At 42.1% G+C, this 24,038-nt stretch overlaps 1 protein-coding gene across 4 annotated transcripts in view; it reads left to right on the top strand.

The window, feature by feature from the left end:
• Window positions 1-24,038, top strand: part of LOC100690803 (vang-like protein 1) — a 59,607-nt gene that overhangs the window by 15,764 nt on the left and 19,805 nt on the right. For 3 of the 4 annotated variants that reach the window (XM_013268959.3, XM_003440933.5, XM_013268960.3), the window contains 2 exons: window positions 7,720-7,846; window positions 23,477-23,908. In XM_013268959.3, the coding sequence (XP_013124413.1) occupies window positions 7,720-7,846; window positions 23,477-23,908 (559 nt within the window). Of the gene's footprint in view, window positions 1-7,719; window positions 7,847-8,370; window positions 8,514-23,476; window positions 23,909-24,038 lie in introns of those variants that run through there. The other variant, XM_013268961.3, reaches the window with a different exon arrangement.

Below are 24,038 nucleotides of genomic sequence, written 5' to 3'. Positions count from 1 at the left end.
ATGGAAAGCACAGGGATATCACTCGCTCCCTGGTCGTCTGCATTCCCCAGGGCACCAATGTGTCCTTGTAGCTCAAAGTTAAACTGAGCAAAAGTGCTCTCACTTAGCATGGAATCAAAGACAGTGGGGAGAGGTCAGTGCTTAGGAAAGTGGTGGAGACCTGTGTTCTCCTTTTTCCTTTGCTGCACTCTTTCAAGTGAGAGACAGCAAATTGGAAAGGGACATATGGGCATCCCTGCCAGGCGCCATTCCACTCCTGCTCCTCCGGTCCTACCATGACTGTGCCAAAGCCACCGGCTGGCCTCTAATTTAATATAGAAAAAACTAAATTGTTGCCTTTGAAACCCCTTGCTGTTCTCGCGGGAAGGTAATCTTTTTACACCAAGGGGTGCCATGCGTGAAGCTGCTTCGGATCGCTGTCGTCTAATTACTCTGATGCCAGGAACAGATGCAAGCATGTGGGAGTGGGCTCTACTTGTGTGCATACAACCATACAAATAACAGATAAGAACAATATCCTTATATATGGGTACATGTGACTCACTCTCGAATGTAATTTGCTAGGACATAATAGAAGAATGGGATTGGCTTAGAGTCTGAGTAACAGAAGTTGCAGGATTTTTGGAGTTGTTTCCCCCTCATTGCTGGCTTTTTACCCCTTCCTGTTGCAAGACATCTTCTATTGGTGTCTTCAACAATACATTCCCCTGTCCCACCAATAAATGACAGCAGCAGATCTGTCTGCAGAACTGCTACTGCCATGTTTTTGTGCCAAAAACATGCTGATGACACCAATTTCTTACTTGCTTCTAGTAAATTAGTGTGTTTCTGTATTTAGAGCATGGCATTAGCAGTGAAAGAACCAAATTATGCACATGCACAGGTTAATTTAGCTATCCAAAGCTTTGCTTTGCTTCTGGCTCTCTTCCACAGCATGTCTTGTGTCCTGTCTTCCTTCTGTCACCCCAACCGGTCATGGCGGATGGCCGCCTATCCCTGAGCCTGGTTCTGTCAGAGGTTTCTTCCTGTTTAAAGGGATTTTTTCCTTCCCACTGTTGCCAAAGTGCTTGCTCATAGGGGCTCATATGATTGTTTGGTTTTTCTCTTTATGTATTATTGTAGGGTCTACGTACAGTCGCCTTGAGCCGTACATTTACCTTGTTGTTGTTTGGCGCTGTATAAATAAAATTAATTTAATTTTCAAATCAGTTTTATTTATATAGCGCAAAATCAGAAGAGCAGTCACCTCAAAGTGCTCTGTATCATCACATGACCCCCTAACAGGAAGACACCTCCGGCAGAACCTGGCTGCACAATTAACTCTGACGGGAAAGACTTTGGTATCATTTTTGCTAATTTTATTTAATAATATAATACTACCTGAATTATTGGACTTGGAGGCTTTCATGTGATTTTGGATGAAGCTTATAGTTAGGGTTGGTTCAGATGACCTTGAATCTTCCCTTAGTTATGCTGCAACAGGCTCAGGGTGCTGGGGGGCTTCCCATGATGTTCTGAGTGTTTCTTCCTCACTCACCTTTTTCACTCTGCATTTAGTCATTCGTTGTTATTAATCTTTGGCTCCCTTCCACAGTATGTCTCTCGCCCTGTCTCCCGAATCTCACGCCCCACCGGTCACTGCAGATGGCCGGTGGGGTTTCTGGTTTCTGTCAGAGGTTTCTTCCTGTTAAAAGGGAGTTTTTCCTTCTCACTGTCGCCAAGCACTTGTTCACAGGGGGTCATATGATTGTTGGGGTTTTCTCTGTACTATTGTTGGGACTTTACCTTGCAATGTACTTTGTGATTTGGGGCTATATAAATAGAACTAAAATGAGATGAATTGAATTGTTTGAATTGTTTGTAGATTGCAGTACTTGAATCACCATTTTTCCAACTGGTGCAGTGCATAATAATTGCTACTCAAAATAGGCTGCTACTAAGTAAATCCTAAGAATTTGTGTTTTTACCTGCAAATATAATAATTGCAGCTGCTGCAGCTCTGCCCTAAACAGCTTCTGCTCTCATACTTTCAGAGCGTGGAGTTTTGATGCAGAGCTAATTTCACTTTCTTCGGTTTTGCTCTCAGAACTTCTCCAGAGCTAGGCTTCTTCACTTATTCAATTTTAAGCATTTAAATGACTATAGACTTGCAAATCAAATATTAGCAGCTGCTCATGTGTAAAATTGGTTCTTTTGATTGCTGTAACTCCAATTACAGAGCAGCACACAATATTCACACAGGACAGAGACATTTCAACTAATATTAAGTCATAGTTTTAGAACCATTCAAAGGTTCCTGCATGATATTATTCTTAAAGCAGAGCGGTTTACTTTTTGTTTCAACTGGATGAATTAGTCTGAAGGTTAAGATTGGATCGGAGAAACACAAAGACTTATCACACTTAGTGCCCCTTCAGCTCAGGTTTAGACAGCACAGTAGAGGCTTCTTGTGACTAATTACCTTGTCGATTAAACAGGAGACCAACAATCATCAGAATCATCTAAAAGTAAGCTTATTGTTAAGTAATATAGCCACCAAGAAGCTTAATGAATTCAGGCGTGTCTAGGCAACAATATGTTGATCTGAGCACCACGTACTGTCTTTTGTTATAGCTGAGAACTAAAAAAATGAGAGATTTCAGCAGATAATCTTTTGCTCTGTTTTTACACTGTGTTAAAACTCACAGATAATAAAATAGGTGTACATTCAGATGCTGAATACCTTATATTCCTCCCCCCTCTCATAAGGAATTAACAAGGGATTGCTAAAGAATCAGACCTGCAATCGGGATTGAGAAAGGCATCAGTGTTCATCCTTTCTCACTGTTTTGTTTGGGTTGTTTGACCCCCAATAAACTGACCTCAAAGTCTGGGCTTTATTTCCCAACCAAGACATGTTCAAAGGGAATTTGAGACTATGGATATGCCCGTAAACGTTTTTCCGAGGCTTTCTTGACCTTTTAAGCTGCTGTGAAAACATCAGATCAAGTATTTATATGGTATCAGTTCACAACAACTACCTCAAGGTGATTCGTGTAAGATAAAGACTGTACAGTATTAGAGAGAGAACTCTTACAATCAGATGATTCCTATAAACAAGCGCTCGGTGATTGTGGAATGGAAAAACTCAGAAAGATTTCAGGAAGGAGGTAGGGGCAGCCACAAACCATGACCGGTTGGGGTCACAATTAGCTGGAAAACCTTGTTTCCCATGGGGATCTTGGTCATCATTAGTTCTTTGGAAATGAAGTTTCTGGAACTTGTGTGTCAGTTTGAATGAAAATCCAAGTTCACGTAAGACAGAGTGGTGATTGTTTGCTCACACCACTGCTAGCTCAGTGTGTGATGTGCTGGTTTTGACTTGTGTCACCATTGTCGCTGTTGGTGGTGGCTGATCTGCACACTAGTGCTTTGGCTCAGATTGCTGTGTTGACACAAAGCTCTGTGCCGCACAGGTGTGGGGGTTACTCTGCCAGCCAAAGAGGGGACAAATTGGTCCACAGACAGTTTGGCATGCCACCCTAGTTGGCTGTACTTTTTCACTAGCTTCTGTGTGAGGTGGAGAACACACTCGTCCTCAGGTGTTGGAGGGAAATACTGCTTCCAGAGACAAACTGGCAGGACTCTGCCCCATTGTCAGTTTTCCAAAAAGCCACACCCATTTCAGGGATACACGCTGCAAGTCAAATCCCATTAATCAAATCATAGCAGCACAATTTTGGAATATCGGTGAGCCAGCTGCATGCTAATGAGGCAGGAAGAGGATGTGGTAAGAGAGACAAAGGGGGAGGAGTGCGTGTATGTGCTGGCAGCTTGGTATCCATACAGTGCAGTAATCCCAGGATGTTGCTGAAGGGGGAATGAGAAAATGTGCTGGAAGAGGCGAGAGGCTGGTACACAGATTGGTAGGCCAATCTGTCAAACCACTTGCTGGGCTGTCCGCAGGCTCGCTCACCTCTGTGTTACTTTGCAAATTGCATATTTTATTGCATTTCTAATTGCTTTTTGTTTAGTTTCTGGGGTTTAACTGACATTAACTTTTATCTTATTATTTATGCATCGTCTGTCTTTTCCAAGCAGTTGAGGGCCAGGGTTTTTTTTGTTGCTCTGTATAGGAGTTTCAGAAATGTGAAAAACAAATTTGAAATATTCCGATAAATGTCTTCAAAACAGCTTCTTATTTCCACCAGTGATGATTGATTTTACTGGCTGAATGTCAGATGTGGCTAACTGAATTTAATGGCATAAAGCTAGTTTGTTTAAACACGATTTCCCCCCCCCAATTTCTAGAATCTGAATAAACAGATCTGACCAATCAGATCACTGCATTTGGCGACAAATGTGCTGTAGCTTAAAACACGCTCTGCTACTGACTAACAAAGATGTACAAATAGTCAAATAATTCTGTTTTAATCAGACCCACAGCTATAGACGGTGCTCCAGGTCAATCAGCTCTCAAAAATGATTTCTCAGAATTTCATTTCAGTTTTTCACAACTCGAAAGTTCAGTTTTTTTGGTTGCTAGGAAACATATGTAATCCCAACCGGCTGGCGAGTGGTTTCTGGAGATTGCTGGCTGTCATTAGGTGAAAATCAGTTGCACCAAAAAGCTCCTTGTGATTGCTTTGGTCACTAGAAACCATCCTGTAATTTGCATGGAAGACACCAACTTATTTGCAAACACTCACAATTTATTCTCCAAACTGTAGTGAAACTCAAAGGAAAATGTAAAAAGACAGATGTAAACTGAAAGTCAGTCTGATTTACCATAGAGTAACACACAATTCACGTTCATGAATTAATAATTGCTTATGTCATAAATTTATTTATTTATTAGTCAAATCAGTTACAAATGAATGTTTAATGTATTTTACTTATTAGATATGAAAAAACCAATTAATTATTTGACAATTTAAAATATAATAAGAGCAATTATAAATACATGAATATATGTGTGTATAAATGTGTTGTGGGATTTTACACACTGCATTCATAAAGATGGCTGTCATGTAAAAGATAAAACTGCGCATGTAGTCTCACATATAGTCCAGCTTCAGACAACAATAACAGAGGGAATGATGGACTGATCGGTATCATTGTAATCACTCTTTCTCAGTTATTTTAAATCTTAGGTATCAGAAAGTTATGCAGTAACAGGTGGACTCAAGAGACTGTTCACAGACGGCGTTTCCATAATTAATTATTATTAAAGGCTGTAGGCTATAGCTATTGTTTTAACTGTGCTAGCTGATTCAGGCTTCATTTAAAAGGAGCAGATTAGCTTACTAAAAATGGCAGCCCACTAGTACTGATGGGATGTAATCTTTTCCCAAGCTAACATGAGTCTTAAAGAGTATGGCTACATGCAGCGATGCTAGTCTTAGCCACATCAGCGTGTTACCTTCAGCAGATTGTCAGGTGATTCCACAAGGTGCACACTTCAAGGATCGGGGCTCCCTTCAGTAATGTCAAGGCAAAATATTCTTAAAAGCTTCTTAAAATCTTCTTAGCAGTGCAGAGATATTGACACAAGCAGTAACCTAGACAAACCCAGTCAGCCATCTTCATCATCATCTCTCTAACCAAACAGAGAGCTCCTTACATCACATCGCACGACTAATTTGCATTACTTTTTCTCCAAGGCCAAGAACTGTTTTAGCAGTGGATGTGAAGGTTTTTTGAATAAGTAAAATAAAGTGACAGAATTTAGTGCTACCTTTCCAAACCAAGAGGGAGCAACATGGTGTGATTGTCACAGACGAAGCTTTTAACCTGTTATCCCCAAACACTGTATAATTGGTAAGTGATTCTTTTCTTTTTCAGCAGAAGAAATGTTTGATTACTACTCTAGGTGGTAAGCCCGTTTGCGTGACTAGTTAGCATAGTTTTTTTTGTTTTGTTTTGCTTTTAATATGACTTTCTGCTCCTTTCCACTCTTCTTTTGTAGCTGCTACCTTCTCCTTACTTGTCTCCCAGACCTCCTTATTATTCTGACTGTGACCTTGAAATAGGATCACTGCTTTGTGAGCCCTGCTGCTCCTCCCTGCTTCCTCCTCTACAGCACTTCTCTCCAATTAATAAGTGTAATCAGCGCTGACGTTTGACTGATGAGCGCTCCCTCTGGAATAACCATCACCACAGCGATGACGCTAGTTGTAATAATATTTAAAGTAATAATGATAGTGGTAATATATTTAAAGGCTTACATCCACCTCCTAATCTCCTGGATTTATTAGATAAGAACATGTCAGTCACTTTGTGAACTGGATTGCTGCAGGCTATTGAAAATGAGCTTTCTCTCACTCAGTGCAGGTTTGAAATGTTCATCTCTCTCGTGATTTTCTGCAGGAGAGCGAGTCCATATTTAAAAAGGAAGGGCAAGAATAGAGACGGAAAGCAGACTGGGCTACACCCTTTCATGAAAACACTTGGATCTAATGCAGCTCTTGCTGGACCATAACAGCTCCACTGCTGTCAGTCATACAGCTTCCTTCATTACCAGAGGCAGGATATCCTGTACATTATGAATATGAATGGTTATTGTGTGACAGTAGTGTTCAAGGGTCACTTGAGTTTCTCTTGCATAGGTCAGTATAAGGTTGATGGTGATGATTAATGTGTGACAACAACGATTCAAGCTGATCGCATTAATGTTTCATAATAATATCAGAGGAAATAAGTATGTAGAATCAAAAGTGTGCAGTTCCCGTTGATTCTGCAGGCCAATTGAAGATCTTTTAGGTCATTGTTTTGGTTTTATAGTATATAAACTCGCTAAATTAATGCTAATGTTTCTCCGCATTTGATGTAAATAAACATCAGGGGTCAGAAGGATCAGTTCATGTGGGTGTCAGAAGGACTGCTTGTGTTCTTGTGTGTCTTAATAGAAAGCAGGACACAAAAGCCTCCTCCATTGTGGAAATTAGATTTGTTACACTTCTGTTCCAGTGCTGCTCCTGCAAAAGGAGTGATTACCAGGAAACAACAAGCTTAGAGACTGCAGGAAACTCATTAACATTTAGCATGACAAAGAATACAGCATCAAGAACAATCCTTCTGTCTTTAAAAGAAGGGGAACACAAGAAAAATCATGTAATTTCTTCTTTATTGACCTGCATATTCAGTCAGTAATCTTGCTGAATCTTCATATCTAGGTTAGGTCCAACAGCCTTGCCTCGGCTCTGGTCTTGTCAGTCTCATTCATTGTCCAGCAAAGGTTCTCAAGCATATGACTGCTCACATAAAAGCTGAACAAAGCAGTTTAGTTGTACTGTATTTACTGTATTTTAATCTGGAAGTGTTACTAAAATTAGAGCATAATGTGTGTTTGCCCAGGACAAAGGAGACGGATAAGGGATTAAAGGGGCTGCAGAGTGGGCTCGGTGCCATGTGGCGGTGGTGGTGATGCTGGGCGGAGAATGGGGAGACCTGCCGCTCACGCTCTATACAGGATTACTGTAGCACTTATATTGCAGTTGACATGGTTGGAAGACATCATGGACAGTGATTCAGATATTTAAGCCTTATGCTCACTCTGCATGCACTTGAATTCTAGAAAACCAGAATGTCTTCAAATTCTTTGTTGTGTAATTCAATTCTGTTCAATTTCTATAACATCAAATCACAACAACAGCCGCCTCAAGCTGATTTATATTGGAATGCAAAGACCATACAATGCGCTCACTGATCGTGGGTTTTGCTTTTTACTTTCTTTTTCAGAGAGCGAAGCCGGGACCGGCACAAGTCGCGCAGCAAAGACAGCCGCTCGGAAAAGTCTGTAACAATTAACACGCCGCCTGCAGAGCCGCTGCTAGGCGACTCAGCTGTACGTGGGGAGCAAGTCCAGGTACGACCGTCTGCAGATGCAAGGCACTGCACAGTCACTACCACGCTGCTTCACAAACCTCTCACACTTTTGATTCACAGCTTAGTTTCCACACGTTCAGCACATTCACCATAGATGACCTCTCATCAGTGTTGCTGTAAGTTTGACGGAGGGCTCTGCTGCTGTGATTTATATATAGGATTTGGAGCACAGTAGACTTGTCACTCGCACTCAGAATGAGCTGGAATGATAACTGTGTTTATCAGCCTGGGCTGGGACAGGCCATCTGGTATTTCAGGGCAAAAGCCAGGAGGGCCAGTCCACTTATGTCGAGATCTGGGCCGTCACTTTCCGCAAGCCTGTTTCTGAAAATATCTGCAACAGGGTATGGACGCAGCAGGCTTCCTCTCTCGATGGCGAAACTCTGATAAATCCACTTCATTAAAGGCAATCGGCAGGCGCTGGCTCAGTTCATGAAATGCACCAGCACTGGGTTGGTAGACGCTTTCAGTGGCCCCCTCTGAAATGGACCAGGCCAAGCCCACACAGCAGCTAAGCTGGAAGCTAAGCTTTTGACTCTCAAAATTCAAAAGTGTTGCCTCACAAATCATGCTGACTCGGAGTTCCATGATTGCAAGCTCAAAATATGGATTATGTGATGGATTATTTGATACAAGATAAGTATAAGGTAGGCAACATCATAGGTTACACCAGCTTAAATGTTTGCTAAACATCTGGTACTATACACTGAACCATCTGGCCTTTGGTTTGTTTGTGTCTAACAGAAAGTCTACTGACTCATGTTTAATTTCACGTACCAGGCAGACATTTGACTATGTTGCTTGGATTCAGATAAAAGGTCGGTAGATCAGATAGCTCTGTGTAAACTGGGCCGGTTGGCTGCAAGCTGGCATGTCGAGACATGAAATTCCAGGTAGCACTTGAGCAGTACACGACTTCTTAGTCACAGTGGAAGACACTGAGTAACAGCCGGAACATAATTCATTTTAATGTTCCTTAAATAAAGAGGACAGATAAGTAGAAATAGTTGTAATTAAGTACTTTATTGCACAGAAATATTGTTTTTGGAATGGCTGATAGACAAAAATATTGATGTAATAACATCATTATTGCTTTAATAGTTGCATAATAATTACAAAAATCTTTGAAATCCTGCAGTGGGGCACGTTTAAACTCAGGTCCATTACTTTTATCAGCATTCTTCTGAACATGCTGTGTTATAAATGGTGGAAAGGAGGTTGTTTGGATGTATTTACAGAGTTTTGGTTGTATTAGTAGTAGTGAATAGTGATGCTCCTGGTGATACATCCCTCTACTAAGCAGCATACATCACTTCTCAGTTTAATCCCTGTCCTTGCTTTTAGTTTTTATTCACTGCATGGCAACATAATGCATTATGAATAACTTGCTAAGTCATTTACTCACAGCTGCTTCATAATGTGCATAAACACTGCTGTAATCATGTTGTCAGAGGGAGCAACGGCCTCTCCTGATTTCTTCTGATTGCTTCGAAACAGCTTCGCTTCTGTTCTGCGGTTGCTTGTTAGCATCTTAAAAGCAATTCATCCAACAAAGCTTTTAAAGAAGGGAATACTTCTACTCCTGTTTTGTGTTTTCCCCCAGCCGTAGTAAACATGATGCAGAGTTGCAAAGTGCAAGTAAAAGCAGACGGTTACTTTCCCATACGCAGTGATGGTGACTCATGGTTACGCTTTTTCGTGGCTTGGTCGGACATGAAATTATGTCAGTTGCACAGGATAGAGAGACAAAGGTCTAACGTGTTAGTAAGTGAATAATGTTGATGTGCTTTTTACAAACCTAATAAGCTGTAGACTTGTTAAAAAAGTCCAATCAGACTGAATTTTAATGGAATATGACTTCTTTTCATCACAGTTTAAGCCCTTTTAAAATATGAAGGTTTAAATGTAGCATCTGTGCATCTTGATGGAAAAACTGGTGACCCCTTGTGCTACAGTCACACTAGGAAAAAGTAGTTGGAGACTGTGGTATTACCACAATTACTGCAATAGTGTACAATGAACTTGACAAAGACCAGGTCTGGGACAACTTGAGGAAATTTGCCATCTTTAAAACAGCTTTGGTGTCTCAAGATGAAGTAAAACTTAGTCTGCGATCAGTTTGCAGTGAGTTTGTGATTGAACGGGTCACATTGTTTGTAATGATATGGAAATTACCTGAAATAAACTGATGAAAATCTCACATCTGTTGTCATCTACAGGCAGAAATTCACCCTAAACAGAAATTTGCATTGACTGCTTACATTCAGAATCCATTAACTGTCTGCTTTTCGGGTTTGTTTTAAATTATAGACAGTGAGATTAAAAGAGTTTACAATGAGGAATGTCATCATTTGAAAACTAAAACATAATGGACCTTATCTGTGCGGCTACGTACAATGATACATTTTGGAGGTCATGTAGGAATGTTTTAAAAAAAGACGGTAACATTGGTAAGGCACTGATTTAAAACTGATTCTGTCATTTCCTGAAACAGAGAAACCACTAATACTAGCGAGAAATGCTTTCATCTGAGGCAATGGAGCCTTTTGTCCTGCCTCCTCAAGGCTCCATGCAGTCCAAACGCATCGTGAGTGACTGCGTGCTGTGTGCTACGTGAGAGAAAAGAGAATAACTGCTCAGCTTAGTCGATGATGACAGCTTATAATGTCTGATGTCACACGGACTCAGAGGACAGAGCTCTTTACTTCATCCACACTCACCTCTCTGTGCACACGGTGTTCTTTATCAGTGGGTTCAGTCGTAAACATCTTCAAAACTACTTTGGTGGATCAAGATGGTAATAAAATGACAATACGAAGAGGTTTTACTTTTAAAGGTCAAACTGGCCGCTGAGTCAAATACATTATGGAGGAATTTAGCCTTTGTTTACGTGAGAACGTTTTGTGTTTTAGTCAAACCGTGTGAAACCGTGGAGCTCATCACGCGTTCCGCTTCACCAGATGACTGGAAATGATGTCAAATGCAAACATGCACTTTTCCTGTGACGAGACTTGTTTGCGGGAATCTGCATGCTTGTTTTTTTTCATCTGCATACTGCGTCTTATTTTAACAGACAACGGGATTTGCCACACAGCACAGCCGTTCTTAGTATTTAGCTCTTCATGTCTTATTCATGCCGTGGCCTGCAGTAGTGCTGCTGACAGGGCGGGGAGTGTTTGGCTTTAGTTTGAGTAATCAGGGCAACCAATTCTACTGAGAGCGAGGCTCAGTACAAATCCCTGTGCGCGTGCTCGTTGTGCAGGTCTGCTGTCTCACATATGCCCCCCCCCTCGTCTGCATGCGTCAGTCTGATCTCAGAGTCTCACAGTGCAGCACTGCGCTCATTACTCCACTGCTGAGACTTAATCAGAGTCTTGGCTGACAGAGCAGTGCATCGCTCCGGGCAGGGATGTCCTTGCAATCCAGCGGTAAAGTTTCCGATGGCTGTGTCTGTGATGCCTCACCACAGGAAGTATAAAATAAGGGAGGTTTACACAGAAGTGATTTGGAAAGCATAACTGGAGTTTTAAGCAGGCGGAGGGATGATATGTGTTTTTGTTCATGTTACTCACTCAGTTTATATACACTTGTTTTATTTGAGCTTAGTGTGAGAGTCTTTGCTGTTGTTTACAGTTCTTTCTCCTGTCTTTGCTCTCAGTTTCCTTGGGTGTACACAGAGTGGAGGAGGTGTGACACAGGTGTCACTGTTAGTGCAGAAAAGCTTTCCAATGAGAGAGAGAGTCATAAGAGGAAGTCAAACAACAAACAAGCACGAGTTGTTGTGGTGGAAAGCATGGATCGCCACCAAACTGCTGACCCTTTATTGTATTTTGGGTATATTCAACACGTTTACTGTGATTACATGGACATTATGCATGTATAGGTAATGGGTAATAAAGTACTGATTTGTAAATAACCTGAGCTTATTATAATATTATGCTGCAGTTTATTTATCACTAACTAGCCAGCACATTCGCTTTATAAGATATAACCGATATTGGGGACAACTTGAAAGAGGGGAGGTCAGAGGTCAAATGTGGCATAATATTTGGATGCAAATAATAATATAATATTTAGAATGTCCATACACCAGGATCATTTTCTAAATGATGCCAATACAAACAAAGGCAGTAGAATTTAAAGCATAATTTTAAAGATTTGACCTTGAAGAGGAGGTCAGAGGTCCAAAGTAACGTGATAGTTAGAGTTTCCATATATCATTTGTTGCCAATGGCAATAGGAAGCATAGTTTTAACTCTATAGAGCATTATTATCACTTTGCACTTCAAATCAAACTATTGCCCTTTGGGGAGAGGTCAGAGGTCTTTATATGGTACCATCTGTATGCTGACAATACACGCCACGCTTGTAGTTTTTTTAACTTATAAGGCTTTTTGTCAGCTTCCAATAAAGAAATGGTTAAGTTGACCCTGAATACCCTAACCCAGAAGGAATGACACACTAAAACAGTACGAAAGCCCTGATTGGCAGAGGTAACCAGTCTAGTTTTTTTGTTGTCTTTTTCTGAGTCACTCGCAGACTGATACTGGATCCAGATATCAAACTGATTTAGCCCCGCTTTTATATCACCAGGGTGGGGCGATATACCTGACACGAACACTCTCGAGGAGCAAGGCCAGAGCCTCAGGCTGTATGTTTTCGTGTGAATGCGGCAAATACAGTCCAACTTTATCCAAGTGCATTGAAATCTTCAGGTGGCGAAGTGCGGCGTCATACAGTGTCGATGGGAAATGCTTTGTGAAATGACACTGGACGCGATCATGTTTTGCTTGTGTGACAAATTGTGTCAGTTTATGCTGCTGTTATTGCTGCACATGACTGGATATTGGACTGTGTAGTATGCAGTAAGTGGTGGATTGGAGTAGCTGAGGTCAGTGTAGCATGGCAGCTGTGCAGCTTAGGAGAGTGCTGCGGAGCTGCATTGTATGAGGTGTCAAACAGAAGAAATGTGATATGTTTAAACCGTAAAGCATTCTTTGAGAATTAGCGCCTTCCTTTCAAAGCTAATGGAGAGAGCACATGGAGCTGGATATCATTTTACATGTTTATGTGCAGGTCAGGGGAAAGAACCTCACATCTTTGCACACCCTTCATACCTTACACACTTTTAGCCGAGTAACCACCTTATAATGCTTTCCTCTAGGGTTCCTTATGCGCCTCTCTCGATGTAGCAAGTTCTTTGAAGTTGCATGCGTCCCTTCTTCATCACCTTCCGTCAGAATCCACAACTTGCTCCTCCACCTCCCGCTCTTTCACCTTTTGCTCACCCTCCCTGCAGCCTGGTTTATTCGGTCAAATTAAAAGCAGCTGCTTTATGATCTCAGCTGTTCCCCAGCTCGAGCTTTAGCATGGTGAGAGTGGCACAAAGAACAGCGCAGGTAGCTTCACTGCCACAGACTCTAAACCATGTCAGGTTCCTGGAACAGGCGGAGTGCTTGGGCTGGTGTTTTGGACCCCTACTCTGTGGTGAGTGCCACCTGGCTCCGTGTCCTGTGAGAGAGAATCCCACAAAGCTTCATGGTTATCCCAGAGCTTTGTGTGTGTGCGTCTGTGCTTGTTGTGAGCTGCATGGGTGGGGAAAGAGAAAGGGAAAGACATGCTCTTCTGCTGTAGATTTGGAAGATGATTTTTGAGGTGTTTTGGTGGTTTTTATGCCTTTAGTGAGTGGACAGGATTCTTCTTCTTCTTCTAGGATGCTTAGGTCCATGGTTCTATTTGGGGAAGTTTAATAGCACAGAGAGGTGAACTTTGATTAAACATGCAAACTTGTTGTTGCCTGATTTGCTATTGCTTTAGATTAGCTTTTGTATTCTTTATTTTAAGGATGATCTTTTTTAAGCTGTAGTATGATGACACATTGTGTATCATTGTCAAAAAGTCATTGCAGTATGAGTGTTTTTAAAACTGAGTCACATCAGACTGTGGCTAAGCAGTATGCTCCTAACAGGCTGTTTCTAGTCAGTCAGAAGTGCTCTCTGGGCTCCTTTTGGGATGCTAATGTTCATAAGTAGAAAACAGGCCTAAAACAAAATATACTAGTGTGACTGATCTGTTGTACCACACTGCATAAATGGGTACTTGGGTGTCTTAGCATTGAGGTCTATGGGGAATCGCTCACTTTTAGAGCCAGCCTCAAGTGGCCTTTTGAGGAACTGCATTTTGTAGCATTTTTGTGCAAGAGAGCCAAAGTACAGCACAAGCGTCATTCTGAGAGACACACACGTCATTCTTTAGTCATTAGCTTTATCTCTAAATTTCATATATACTGTATATATACTCTATTTAATAGCTCAAAGGCAGCTAAGTGTATTCAGAGTTACTGAAGCAGGAGGAAGCGTTGTCAGTATTTTCAGCTGTATATTAATACACATGTGTTGCCCCAGTGAATATTCGCATTTGCACAACAGACAAGAGGAATGAGTCGGATTTTTTTTGGCATACAAAACATGTTTTATTAAGAGTTGTTCATCTTTTTATTTGTGCATTCAAAAATATTTAGAATCTAACCCGACCTTTATTTTTAAGACACGCCATCAGTCGGTTGGATAAACTCGTTTTGTTTTACTTTGTGCACATGCACTCTCTCACACATTGACACACATGCCAGTGGCAGCTCGGTGACACCACAGTGCTCACTGGGTCAGAAGCAATAGACGGAGAGTGGTGCTGAGGCAAGAGATGAGCAGAGAATGAGGAGGATGAGAGAGGACGCCTTGAGGGAAAGAGGGAGGAAGAAGTTGGAGTGGGAGAAACATATCTTTGGGTGGATGGCATTGGCATCTAATTGTTGGGCTATTTGTTTGCCGTCATCAGTAGGCTCAGATATTTGTTTATTGTGCTCAGCTACTCCTCTTTCTGCTCCTCTCTTCCCTTCTTTCTCTACCCATCAATCCTTTTTATCCCCCCTCCATCCCTGGTGCTGTCAGGACAGCCCAAGCGATTGTCTCCTCTCTCCCCCACTCTCCAGCTTCTCTTCCTCTCTCCTACTCCTTGCGGTCCCTCACTCTCTGTCTTCCTCAATAAAGCCCCTTACATTATGTGGCAAGTGAGCACACAGTCCCATACAATACCTCCTGAGGCACCATGGGAGAGATTTCTATATAAAGACGGATAAAGCGAAGGGCTGGGCTGCAGATCGGGCGAGAGTCAGGGAGGTCACATACACACAGTAGCAGTCTGAGATGGATGAGGGGAACAAAGAGCAGTAACTGAGTAACGGGACAAGGTTAGGTTTGGTAGGTGAGGATTTCAAGATGCAGACACCAGCAGTGTTGGAGGCGGGGGACGTATTGCAGGTGCTGGAGGTTTGTGAGGCTCCGGAAGAAATTAAAGAAGTTATTGTCACCACATTAGAAGAAGGTTCTAATACTAACTCGACTCCAGTGACCAGCTGTGGAGCAGGAACTAAACCAAGCCAGGTAAGGCTGACAGGTCTCCCCGACTCACCAGAGACGACGCTCTGTTGTTTTTAGCAAGCGGTGTTTGCTTTTCATCCTCAGTGTGGCTTTATTTCCTAATGCAATCATTTGCATGAGTCCGGACACACGTCCAGTCAGGTGGAACGTGTACTTCACGGTATAGCAGGCTTGTATTTGGTGTGTTGTTCTGCTTTAACATCGAAGACAGCTGCACCACAGGATGATTGTAAATGCAGCTGATGTGGAAACAACACTAGTGTTTATCGTCACTCATCTGACACCGTTCATGTTTTTCTTTCTTCTCTCACTTTGCTGTCAGCAGGAAGATGGACTGTCTTCTATGTTGGTAATCTAAATATTAATAATACATATTCCTTTTAAACATCTAAAAAGCTATTTTTACATTTAAAAACATTTGTACAATCTAATGGCTATTGAGCTGTAGCACGCTTGGCATTTATTTTGACTCTCTATAATCTTTGCTTTCACTGAGCAGTTCTATGTGCCACCAAGTAGGAAATGAGTTTTTTTTGTTCGATAGCTAAACCAAAGCAGAAAGAGTGCAGCTATGCTGGGTTTCCTCCTCAGGCAGCTGAGATGGTGGATGCTGGAACAACCACAGCAACTGTTGGAAGTCTACCTGACAGAAAATATAGCTCTGCTAGCAGAGGAGGCAAAGAAGAAGAAGAGGGATCAAAGTGAGAAAAAAACCAAAGTAAAAACGAGCTGACTCGATGAATCTGAGACTTGAGACTGTTCAAGAGGCTCATTCAGTTGGCACTTTTTCCAACTAGATAAATAAGTGGCAAAACCTGACTAGTTATTTTTCCTATTATAGGAAATTCCTATCTCAGTTTTTCACTGGTAGCATAAGGAAAGCTTAGTTATCTCTTCATGTCAGGTATGACAAACATATGCAGGCATTTCAGAGCAGTTCTACCATTCATTTGGACTCTGATTGTTTCTGATATCTGTTTCTGCTCTCCACTAACTCCTGAGCGCAATATGTGGCTTTTCATCTGACAAATCCTTCATTGTGTTTATCAGCTAGCTTTGTCTGGTTGTTTGGTGCTATGTGCAATGGGATGGAGGGGTAAATGTACAGCGGGTATTTAGAGCTTTTTTGCTGAAAACAGTTGCCATTGTTAACCTTTCATGCAGACGAGCAGGTGAAGGTAGTTGTTAAAAGCCTTATTTTTGGCTGCCAAGTACTAGAATCTTGATCTGAAGCTAAATGATTGACACTGTGGCTTTTGAGGTGGGGATAGGACTCTATGAATCATGTTTCTGCATCCACTCTACAACTACCCCCTCATGATTACCTGACATTGTGTATAATCCTGTTAATCATACAGCAGTTTGGCTCTTTTTCATGTGCCGCTCAGCTGTCAGTCTCCCGTTGTCTAACACTCCCTCCTCTATCCCGCGAATTAGCCAAAGAAACTTTTTTAAGTGCTTTGCTTCCTTGTCCAGACAAGTTGTTGGCAGCCGCACACGCTGTCCGCACTTTAAACAAAGGAGGTTTTAAATTGCTGTGAAGAGCTCTTTGGGGCAGCTTGATGCTATATTTTACACACACACACAGACACACACACCTTGCCTCCCAGGAGTAAGTAGAGTGCACTTGTTCCTGCCTTGAGTGAGGGGCTTTGTTTGCTGCCCACTTAGAGCTGAACAGAAAACAGGCTTTTAGTGAACATTTGAGTTACTGTGAGAAACAATAGCTGTTATTTATACTCTGGTGGACCTAGAAGGCAGAAAATACTCAAGTGAAAGCTTTGTAAAAGTCTCCTGGCTGACACGGCATGCCGGCGCGCTATAGATACAAACATACCTGTGTCAAACACACATGGAGCCTTCTGAGTCTGTTTTGCTCTGTTATCACTCTAATCATTTCTTAACTACTCCACTACTTGTGTTTCTCAGCAGAAAAAGGGAAGGCAGCTCAGGGTTTAGGTTATTAGCGAGCTGGCAGGCTGAGTTGAAAGCTTATGGCAGTTATTTCACTTGTAAAGAATTTCTGCAGGTGCAAAATGTGTTGGTTTCTCCCACTTATACAGCAGAAATGGGTTGCTGTCTCACCCAGGGCCACTACTTTGGCAAAAACAGCTGGAACTGTCACACAATTTCACATCAAAAACACCCCAGAGGCCTTTTGAGCAAAGCAGTTCAGTAATGCAATACAATGCATCCAAACAAGGGCTCGTGTGCAGCTCAGATCAGCCTCTCTGGATGTGTTTAAAGCTCAGCAGATACGGTATCGTGTTGCAACACTTAGTTTGCTGTCTCACCGATAAATTTCTCTTTTCAAAGAAATGCTTTCAATATAAAAATTGCACCTGCTGCACCTGCCGTGCTTTCCATAGTGTCGCTACTCAGCTGATTGTGATGTCTCCACTACATTGTTTGCTGGGTGAAAGATTTGTGCTTTGTTGGAGGTTGCTGAAGTACCTCTGTTTTTGATACTGAGTTATCATTAGATCTCATTCTGGATCTCATTGTCGTGACAGAGAGAATGTAAACGTGTAACTTCTCTGTCACAATTTTGTTAGTGATTTTTTTGATTTTTGATTTTTTTCATTACCAAAGACAAAGGTTCTTGGCTGACGAAGGGCAGATTGCTGACTTTGGGTTAGGAATGAGTTGCTGCCTGAAGTTGATGAGTTAAAGTATCGGAGTTAAGCAGGGGAAGAGTGAAGTGGGAGATTAATTTGAGTGCACTGTTCTGATTAGTTGTGGTAATTAGAGCTGAGCATGAAGAACGAGACGTCTACTTTCTGATCTTAACCTATCACCGTGAGCTGTGTTCTGTGACGAAAAAACCCAAGACACACTGAAAAGAATCAGTTTCTGTGCCGGCCTATAAAAGCTTCAGTTTCCTCCTGGAATAGTTGGAGGTGGTGGCTGGGAAGAGTGTGGTCTGGACACTTCAGCTTAACTCCCAGATCCTGATGAGTGGCACAGTAGACGTTGAATGGATGGAGCAAGGGCAGTGGTCACACATAAACAAAAAATAATAATTAAATAGTCTATTGGTGGAAAACACCTAGTTTTGATTGGCTGGAAATAAAAAATCTTCTCTTTTTCTAGAGTATGTTAAAATCTCCCAATCACGGTTCAAAATTCTACCATGTGCTTCTTATCATTAAGTTTAAGGTTGCTGCATTTTGGCTGCACAGTTGAGAAACTGTTACTGACAGTTCAGGAATGTGTGGTTTATATTATATTTGTAAAGTTGCAGCCTGGAGTTCTTCCCTGGCATCTTTTCCTCTGCTCGCTAGTAGGGGTGGGCGATATAAACGATATACGATAGAAACGATATAGATTTGGCCAACGATAGAGATTTTGACTATATCGCGATATCGCATGTTGATGATGTCATCAAGCTGCGCCTGTTTTGGTAGAAAGTATCACAGCGGCTACAACCATTATCATCAGTAAATTATGTTCTCCTGACTGAAGTTTGGCCTGTGTATAGCATCCTGCTATGCAATTGCATTTGTCCCTGACCACCAGAATCCCTCACGTTAACTTTTATCGAGTGGAAAAAAAGTCGACGTTCATCCTCCAGCTTCACTGTGCTAATGTTATGCTAACATAGCTGTGTCGCTAGCAATCACGTAGCACAACATTATATACCAGGTAGTCCAACTTCGGTAACCCTGCAAACGCCACTGCTGTTTAGTTTTCTGTCTTCACTTATGTTGGAAGTGGTAGCAGAGCTGTACGTTTTAATTAGTTTCAAAAATCTCTGTCAGAACATGGTATGAAATGTTTAGGTATAAACTAGCGAGCTAACTTCCTGTTAACTTCTAACTCCGTTAAATTTAATAAATTCTGTTTTCATGGATGCATGGATGTTAAACTTAATTGTTACACCCGATAAAGCAGCAACGCTGATGATTTAATTAAAGATGAAAGAATTTAGACTGTTTTTAACTCTCAGTGTTCGTTTGACTTTGGGACCTGAAGGGGATGGAGTTTTGGACCCAGATTACTCCTCACTACGGCAGCCGTAATGCTCTGACAATCCATCAAGCAGTCCCTCAGCAGGCTTACCAAAGTTGTACTAAAACATTTTTTAACAGATTTCTGCACGCCAAAATCGGTTCAAGGTCAGTGAGCACAACCAGAATTCATACATAAGGCACACTCTCGATTTTTGAGAAAATTAAAGGATTTTAAGTGTGCCTTATAGTTTGGAAAATACGTTATACAGAAGAAAAGAATATATCGTGATATATATCGTTATCGCACATGCTTCAAATTATATCGCGATATGAATTTTAGGCCATATCGCCCAGCCCTACTCGCTAGTATGTGCAGACACGTCATTTCAGATGTTTGTCACCCAGTCTGCATCCAACAAATCACTGCAGATGTAGGACAAGAGCAGACCTGACAAGTGTTCAGCTGCCGTGTGTGTATGTAGTCACGAATGGAAGATTTGTTGGTCTCGCCGTCTGGCCCTTGAACTGGCCTTGCTTTGCCTGCCCCTCTGGATCAGTCCCTTTCCTCGTTTAATTGGCTTTCCTATTGTTGAACATTTCTGTCATGCTCCTGCCCTTTTCTTCCTGCCTCTTTGTTCCCTTTCTCTTCTCACTTTTCCTCTCTGTTTCACCTATTTTCATATGATGAATGGGTCTGGGCCTCCTGCGAGGCTGCCGGTACTGAACCAGATCAGCCTGTGGTGATTGGTTAATCCCATGATGAAATGTGGGTCACTGATGTCTATTTTTAGTCACGCTGGCAGAGGGAAAGCCCAGGTATGGTAATAGGCATCCAGCAAAAATCCAGCTCCAAATTTTAGGAGCAGTGAGCCGACTGAGTTTTGCCGATTTAACAGTTTAATGATTTTTGTCTATGAGACCACGAAGAAAAGTGGAAACACGTCAGTGGACATCTGTTTTTCCTTTTCTGTTTTGGGGGTATGTGATGATAGAGTTCTTGATGGAGTAATTTATGCTGTGTGAGATTCAGGGGCTCGAGGCAAGGGCAACGAGCGATGAGTGTACAACAGCCATGAGGCTTGAGAAGCTGTGATTCATGATTCCCCCTGGGTGTTGTTGAAGTACGCTGTGGTTAGAGAGGCACTCTTCCTTACAGCTAATGCCTATCGATTCACTTCCTCACAAACACGCACACGGCATGCTTGGCTTGACTTAGAGAGCGACCAGACAAGAATCAGATGCTCTGTACTCGGCTCAGCATGGGTCAGCGGGTCAGTTGTTGTAAGTTTTCTCATTCAGACACTGGAACATTTCAAAATTAAAGCAGCCTTCACTTATCTCCTGTGATGCTGTACATCTATCTTAATCTGAGCAGCAGCAGTTTAACATTGGCTGTAATAGTAGACTAAGCATGGGAAGTTCATATAGCACATTTTTTCCATACTTTAGGGGAAAAACTGATGACGTGTGATGTAAAGCCCCTGTCCAGTTACACCGGTTGTCAGTCTCTGCTGATATCTGCCAGTGCAAAGACAAAATAATGACTTTAGCTAACTTTAGATCTCAGCTGGGGATAATTGCTTCATGTGAATTAAAGACCTGTTGCATAAGCCTCCGTGGAGAAGCTGAGGGCTCTCCAGTCCGTCTCTTTCATTATTAATGAAGTGGCTGCAACTGTTGAGTGGACTAAAGCTTGTTTTATTAATGGTTGTGCGTTTGCTTTGTGCTTTGCTATAGTCTGTTAATCTCCGTTAGCTCTTAGGTTTAATCAGCTAAACTGATGTACAGAGTTCATCTGTGTGTGCTATAGTAAACAGTTGTTCCAGTAGTAGCATTCTGCGGTTTTTGGGAATATCTGATGTGAAATTCAGTGGAGAAGAAGGACTTTTTCCACTTTGTTAGATATAAAAATACATCCATTGTCAGGCTACACATGTTCATAAGTCTTACATTTAGTTGTTTATCATATTCAATTCAATTTATTTATACAGCACCAAATCTCAACAACAGTTGCCTCAAGGCGCTTTATATTGTAAGGTAGACCCTACAATAATACATACAGAGAAAAACCCAACAATCATATGACCCCCTATGAGCAAGCACTTTGGCGACAGTGGTAATGAAAAACTCCCTTTTAACAGGAAGAAACCTCCAGCAAAGCCAGGCTCAGGGAGGGGCGGGGCCATCTGCTGTGACGGTTGGGGAGAGAGAAGGAAGACAGGATAAAGACATGCTGTGGAGGAGAGACAGAGATTAATAACAAGTATGATTCGGTGCAGAGAGGTCTATGAACACATAGTGAGTGAGAAAGGTGACTGAAGAAGAAATACTCAATGCATCATGGGAATGCATCATATTAGTCCATTTTTATGATTGTAGCAGGTCAAAGGTCAGACCATCTTGAGACTGCTTTCAGTGTTGAAGCTCTTCAGAGAGAGACCAGTAAAAACAGGTACCTGGGTCGTCCCCGGTGAGTGTCGGTGCTACTAAAAATATACCTCATGCATCATTTTTAAAGCTTTGTTAATGCTGTGGGGTTGTTTTTCAGGAGTTGGGCTTGCCCCTTTAGTTCCAATGAAAGGACCTCTTAATGCGTCAGCATACCAAGACATTTTGGACAATTTCACGCTCCCAACTCTTTTCCAACGTGCACGTGTGAAGGCAAATGTCCAAAAACCTTTGGCTAGAATAAAATATCAGGCTTGTTTGGTGATATTAAGACAGTTCTAGACCAGCCTGATCCTATGATGATGCTGCCCTTGCTGTTTAAAGCGCTATATAAGAACCAGTCCATTTTCCCATTCGTCTGAAAGGTGCTGGTGAAACCTTTTTGTCTTTTTCTCTCATCATCTTGGCTTGTATGTGGGTGTAGACATGGTGTTGTAGTGGAATTATCTTATTAATACTTGAGTATGCAGATTAACTGCAAAGTTTTCACCCTGAGGCCAGTTGGATGCTTTCTGTTCCCGTGCAGCAGCATCATCCTTTCAACCTCCTCAGTGGAATTGTTCATAATGTGTCTCCCCCATCTCTACAAGTCTCATGCACATGTTATTGATATGAACCCGAAATATGCATTATATTGCACATTAGGTGCAGCATTTCTGGCTGATTGGTGGGTAAATCTGTTACTGAATTTCTTATAGCTGATGGCAGTTCATCATCTACCCTTTTTTTGCTTTTAGAGGCGGAACTCAGCAGCTCGCAGGGTCACGTTAGAGGCCTGTTATGACTACAACGTAAAGAGTTCTTATCTTTGTTATTCTAGCAGCTCTGCCCCGACGCTGCTGACCATCATTATCTGCGGATGCAGTCCAGCCCAGACGTCAGCGTGTAGCCCAGTTGGCAGCTTGTGCTGTTAGCTTTTTCCACTTCCCCTTTTTAGTCCTTTCTTTCTCACATGCTTGGAAAGAGTCTCTCTTTCCTTTCAGCTGATACTTCAGTCAAAGGTGAAAAATCATTTTAGAATGCAGTAACAGGTGACATCCATCTACAAGTGCATGTTAGGCTAAAGGGAAGTGGCTCAAACACAAGGGAAAACCATCCATCCATCAATCCATCCTTTTTTTTCCTTAAATAAATACTGTGAATAGGAATGGCTTCAGAGGGCAAGTACCATCCAATGTTTACTAGAAATGGAATGCATCTTATTGACCACTCACTGCAAGACACCTTTTAACCATTTTCCAACATCTTACAGTGATTACAGTCAGTCTTTGGACTGTGGGAAGAATCTGGCGCACAAGTTGTTTTTTTTTTTTTGGAATGACCTTTGACAATTGTATTTTAAATTGTTCTTCTGCTGCAGCAAATGTGTGTTTAGAGTTTCAGGCCAGAAACTGTAGTAATAGAACCAGAGTGTGTGATTTACAGAAGTTGTAAAAGATCTTTCCAACAAATCATGAATTGTTCTATAATATCCAGTGCTGTTCACATGATGGTGAATCTGGAGCGTATAAAAGTTTGTTTGTATTACACTATTATATTGTTACGGTGATTATTTCCAATAAAATGGCATGTCTGTCTGTCAGAAGCCCCCTCAGGGGTTCCTGCTCCTGCGAGCGATGAACTGAAATAGGACACTGGAATGTCCTTTATGACAGCTGACGGGATTGAATTTGTGGTCCACCGAAGATCAAGATGTGATTGATGATGAAATAAGGGAACTGAGATGGACCAGCTGTCTGAAATCCTCTTTTGGTTTCCTCCCTATTTTCACAGGATGACAACTGGGGCGAGACCACCACAGCCGTCACGGGCACCTCGGAGCACAGCCTCTCTCAGGAGGACATCGTTCGCATCACAAAGGATCTGGAGGACAGTGTGGGGCTCGACTGCCGCCGTTACTTCACCCGGACCCTGGCAATAATCTTAGGCCTGCTGGTGTTCCTCACGCCGCTGGCCTTTCTGGTGCTACCCCATATCCTCTGGCCAGACAAGCTGCAGAGCTGCGGGACGGCCTGCGAGGGCCTCTTCATCTCTGTGGCCTTCAAACTGCTCATACTGCTGCTGGCTGTCTGGGCGCTCTTCTTCAGGCCAGCGCGGGCAGGGCTCCCAAGGGTCTATGTATTCCGGGCACTACTTGCTGTACTGGTTCTGCTCTTTGTGATCTCCTATTGGCTCTTCTATGGAGTCAGGATACTCGACTCACAGGTGAGCTAAGAGAGGGGATAAGAGTCATGAAATGTATTCACTGCGACTGTACGTGTGAATGAAAATTCAACGAGTACTACACACACATACACACAGAAACAAAGGTTTCAGTAGCATGAGTTACTGCAGT

This window comes from Oreochromis niloticus, linkage group LG23 (assembly GCF_001858045.2).
Source record: "Oreochromis niloticus isolate F11D_XX linkage group LG23, O_niloticus_UMD_NMBU, whole genome shotgun sequence".
In the NCBI taxonomy this organism is placed as follows: Eukaryota; Metazoa; Chordata; class Actinopteri; order Cichliformes; family Cichlidae; genus Oreochromis; species Oreochromis niloticus.
This window is presented reverse-complemented; position numbering and strand designations above follow the sequence as displayed.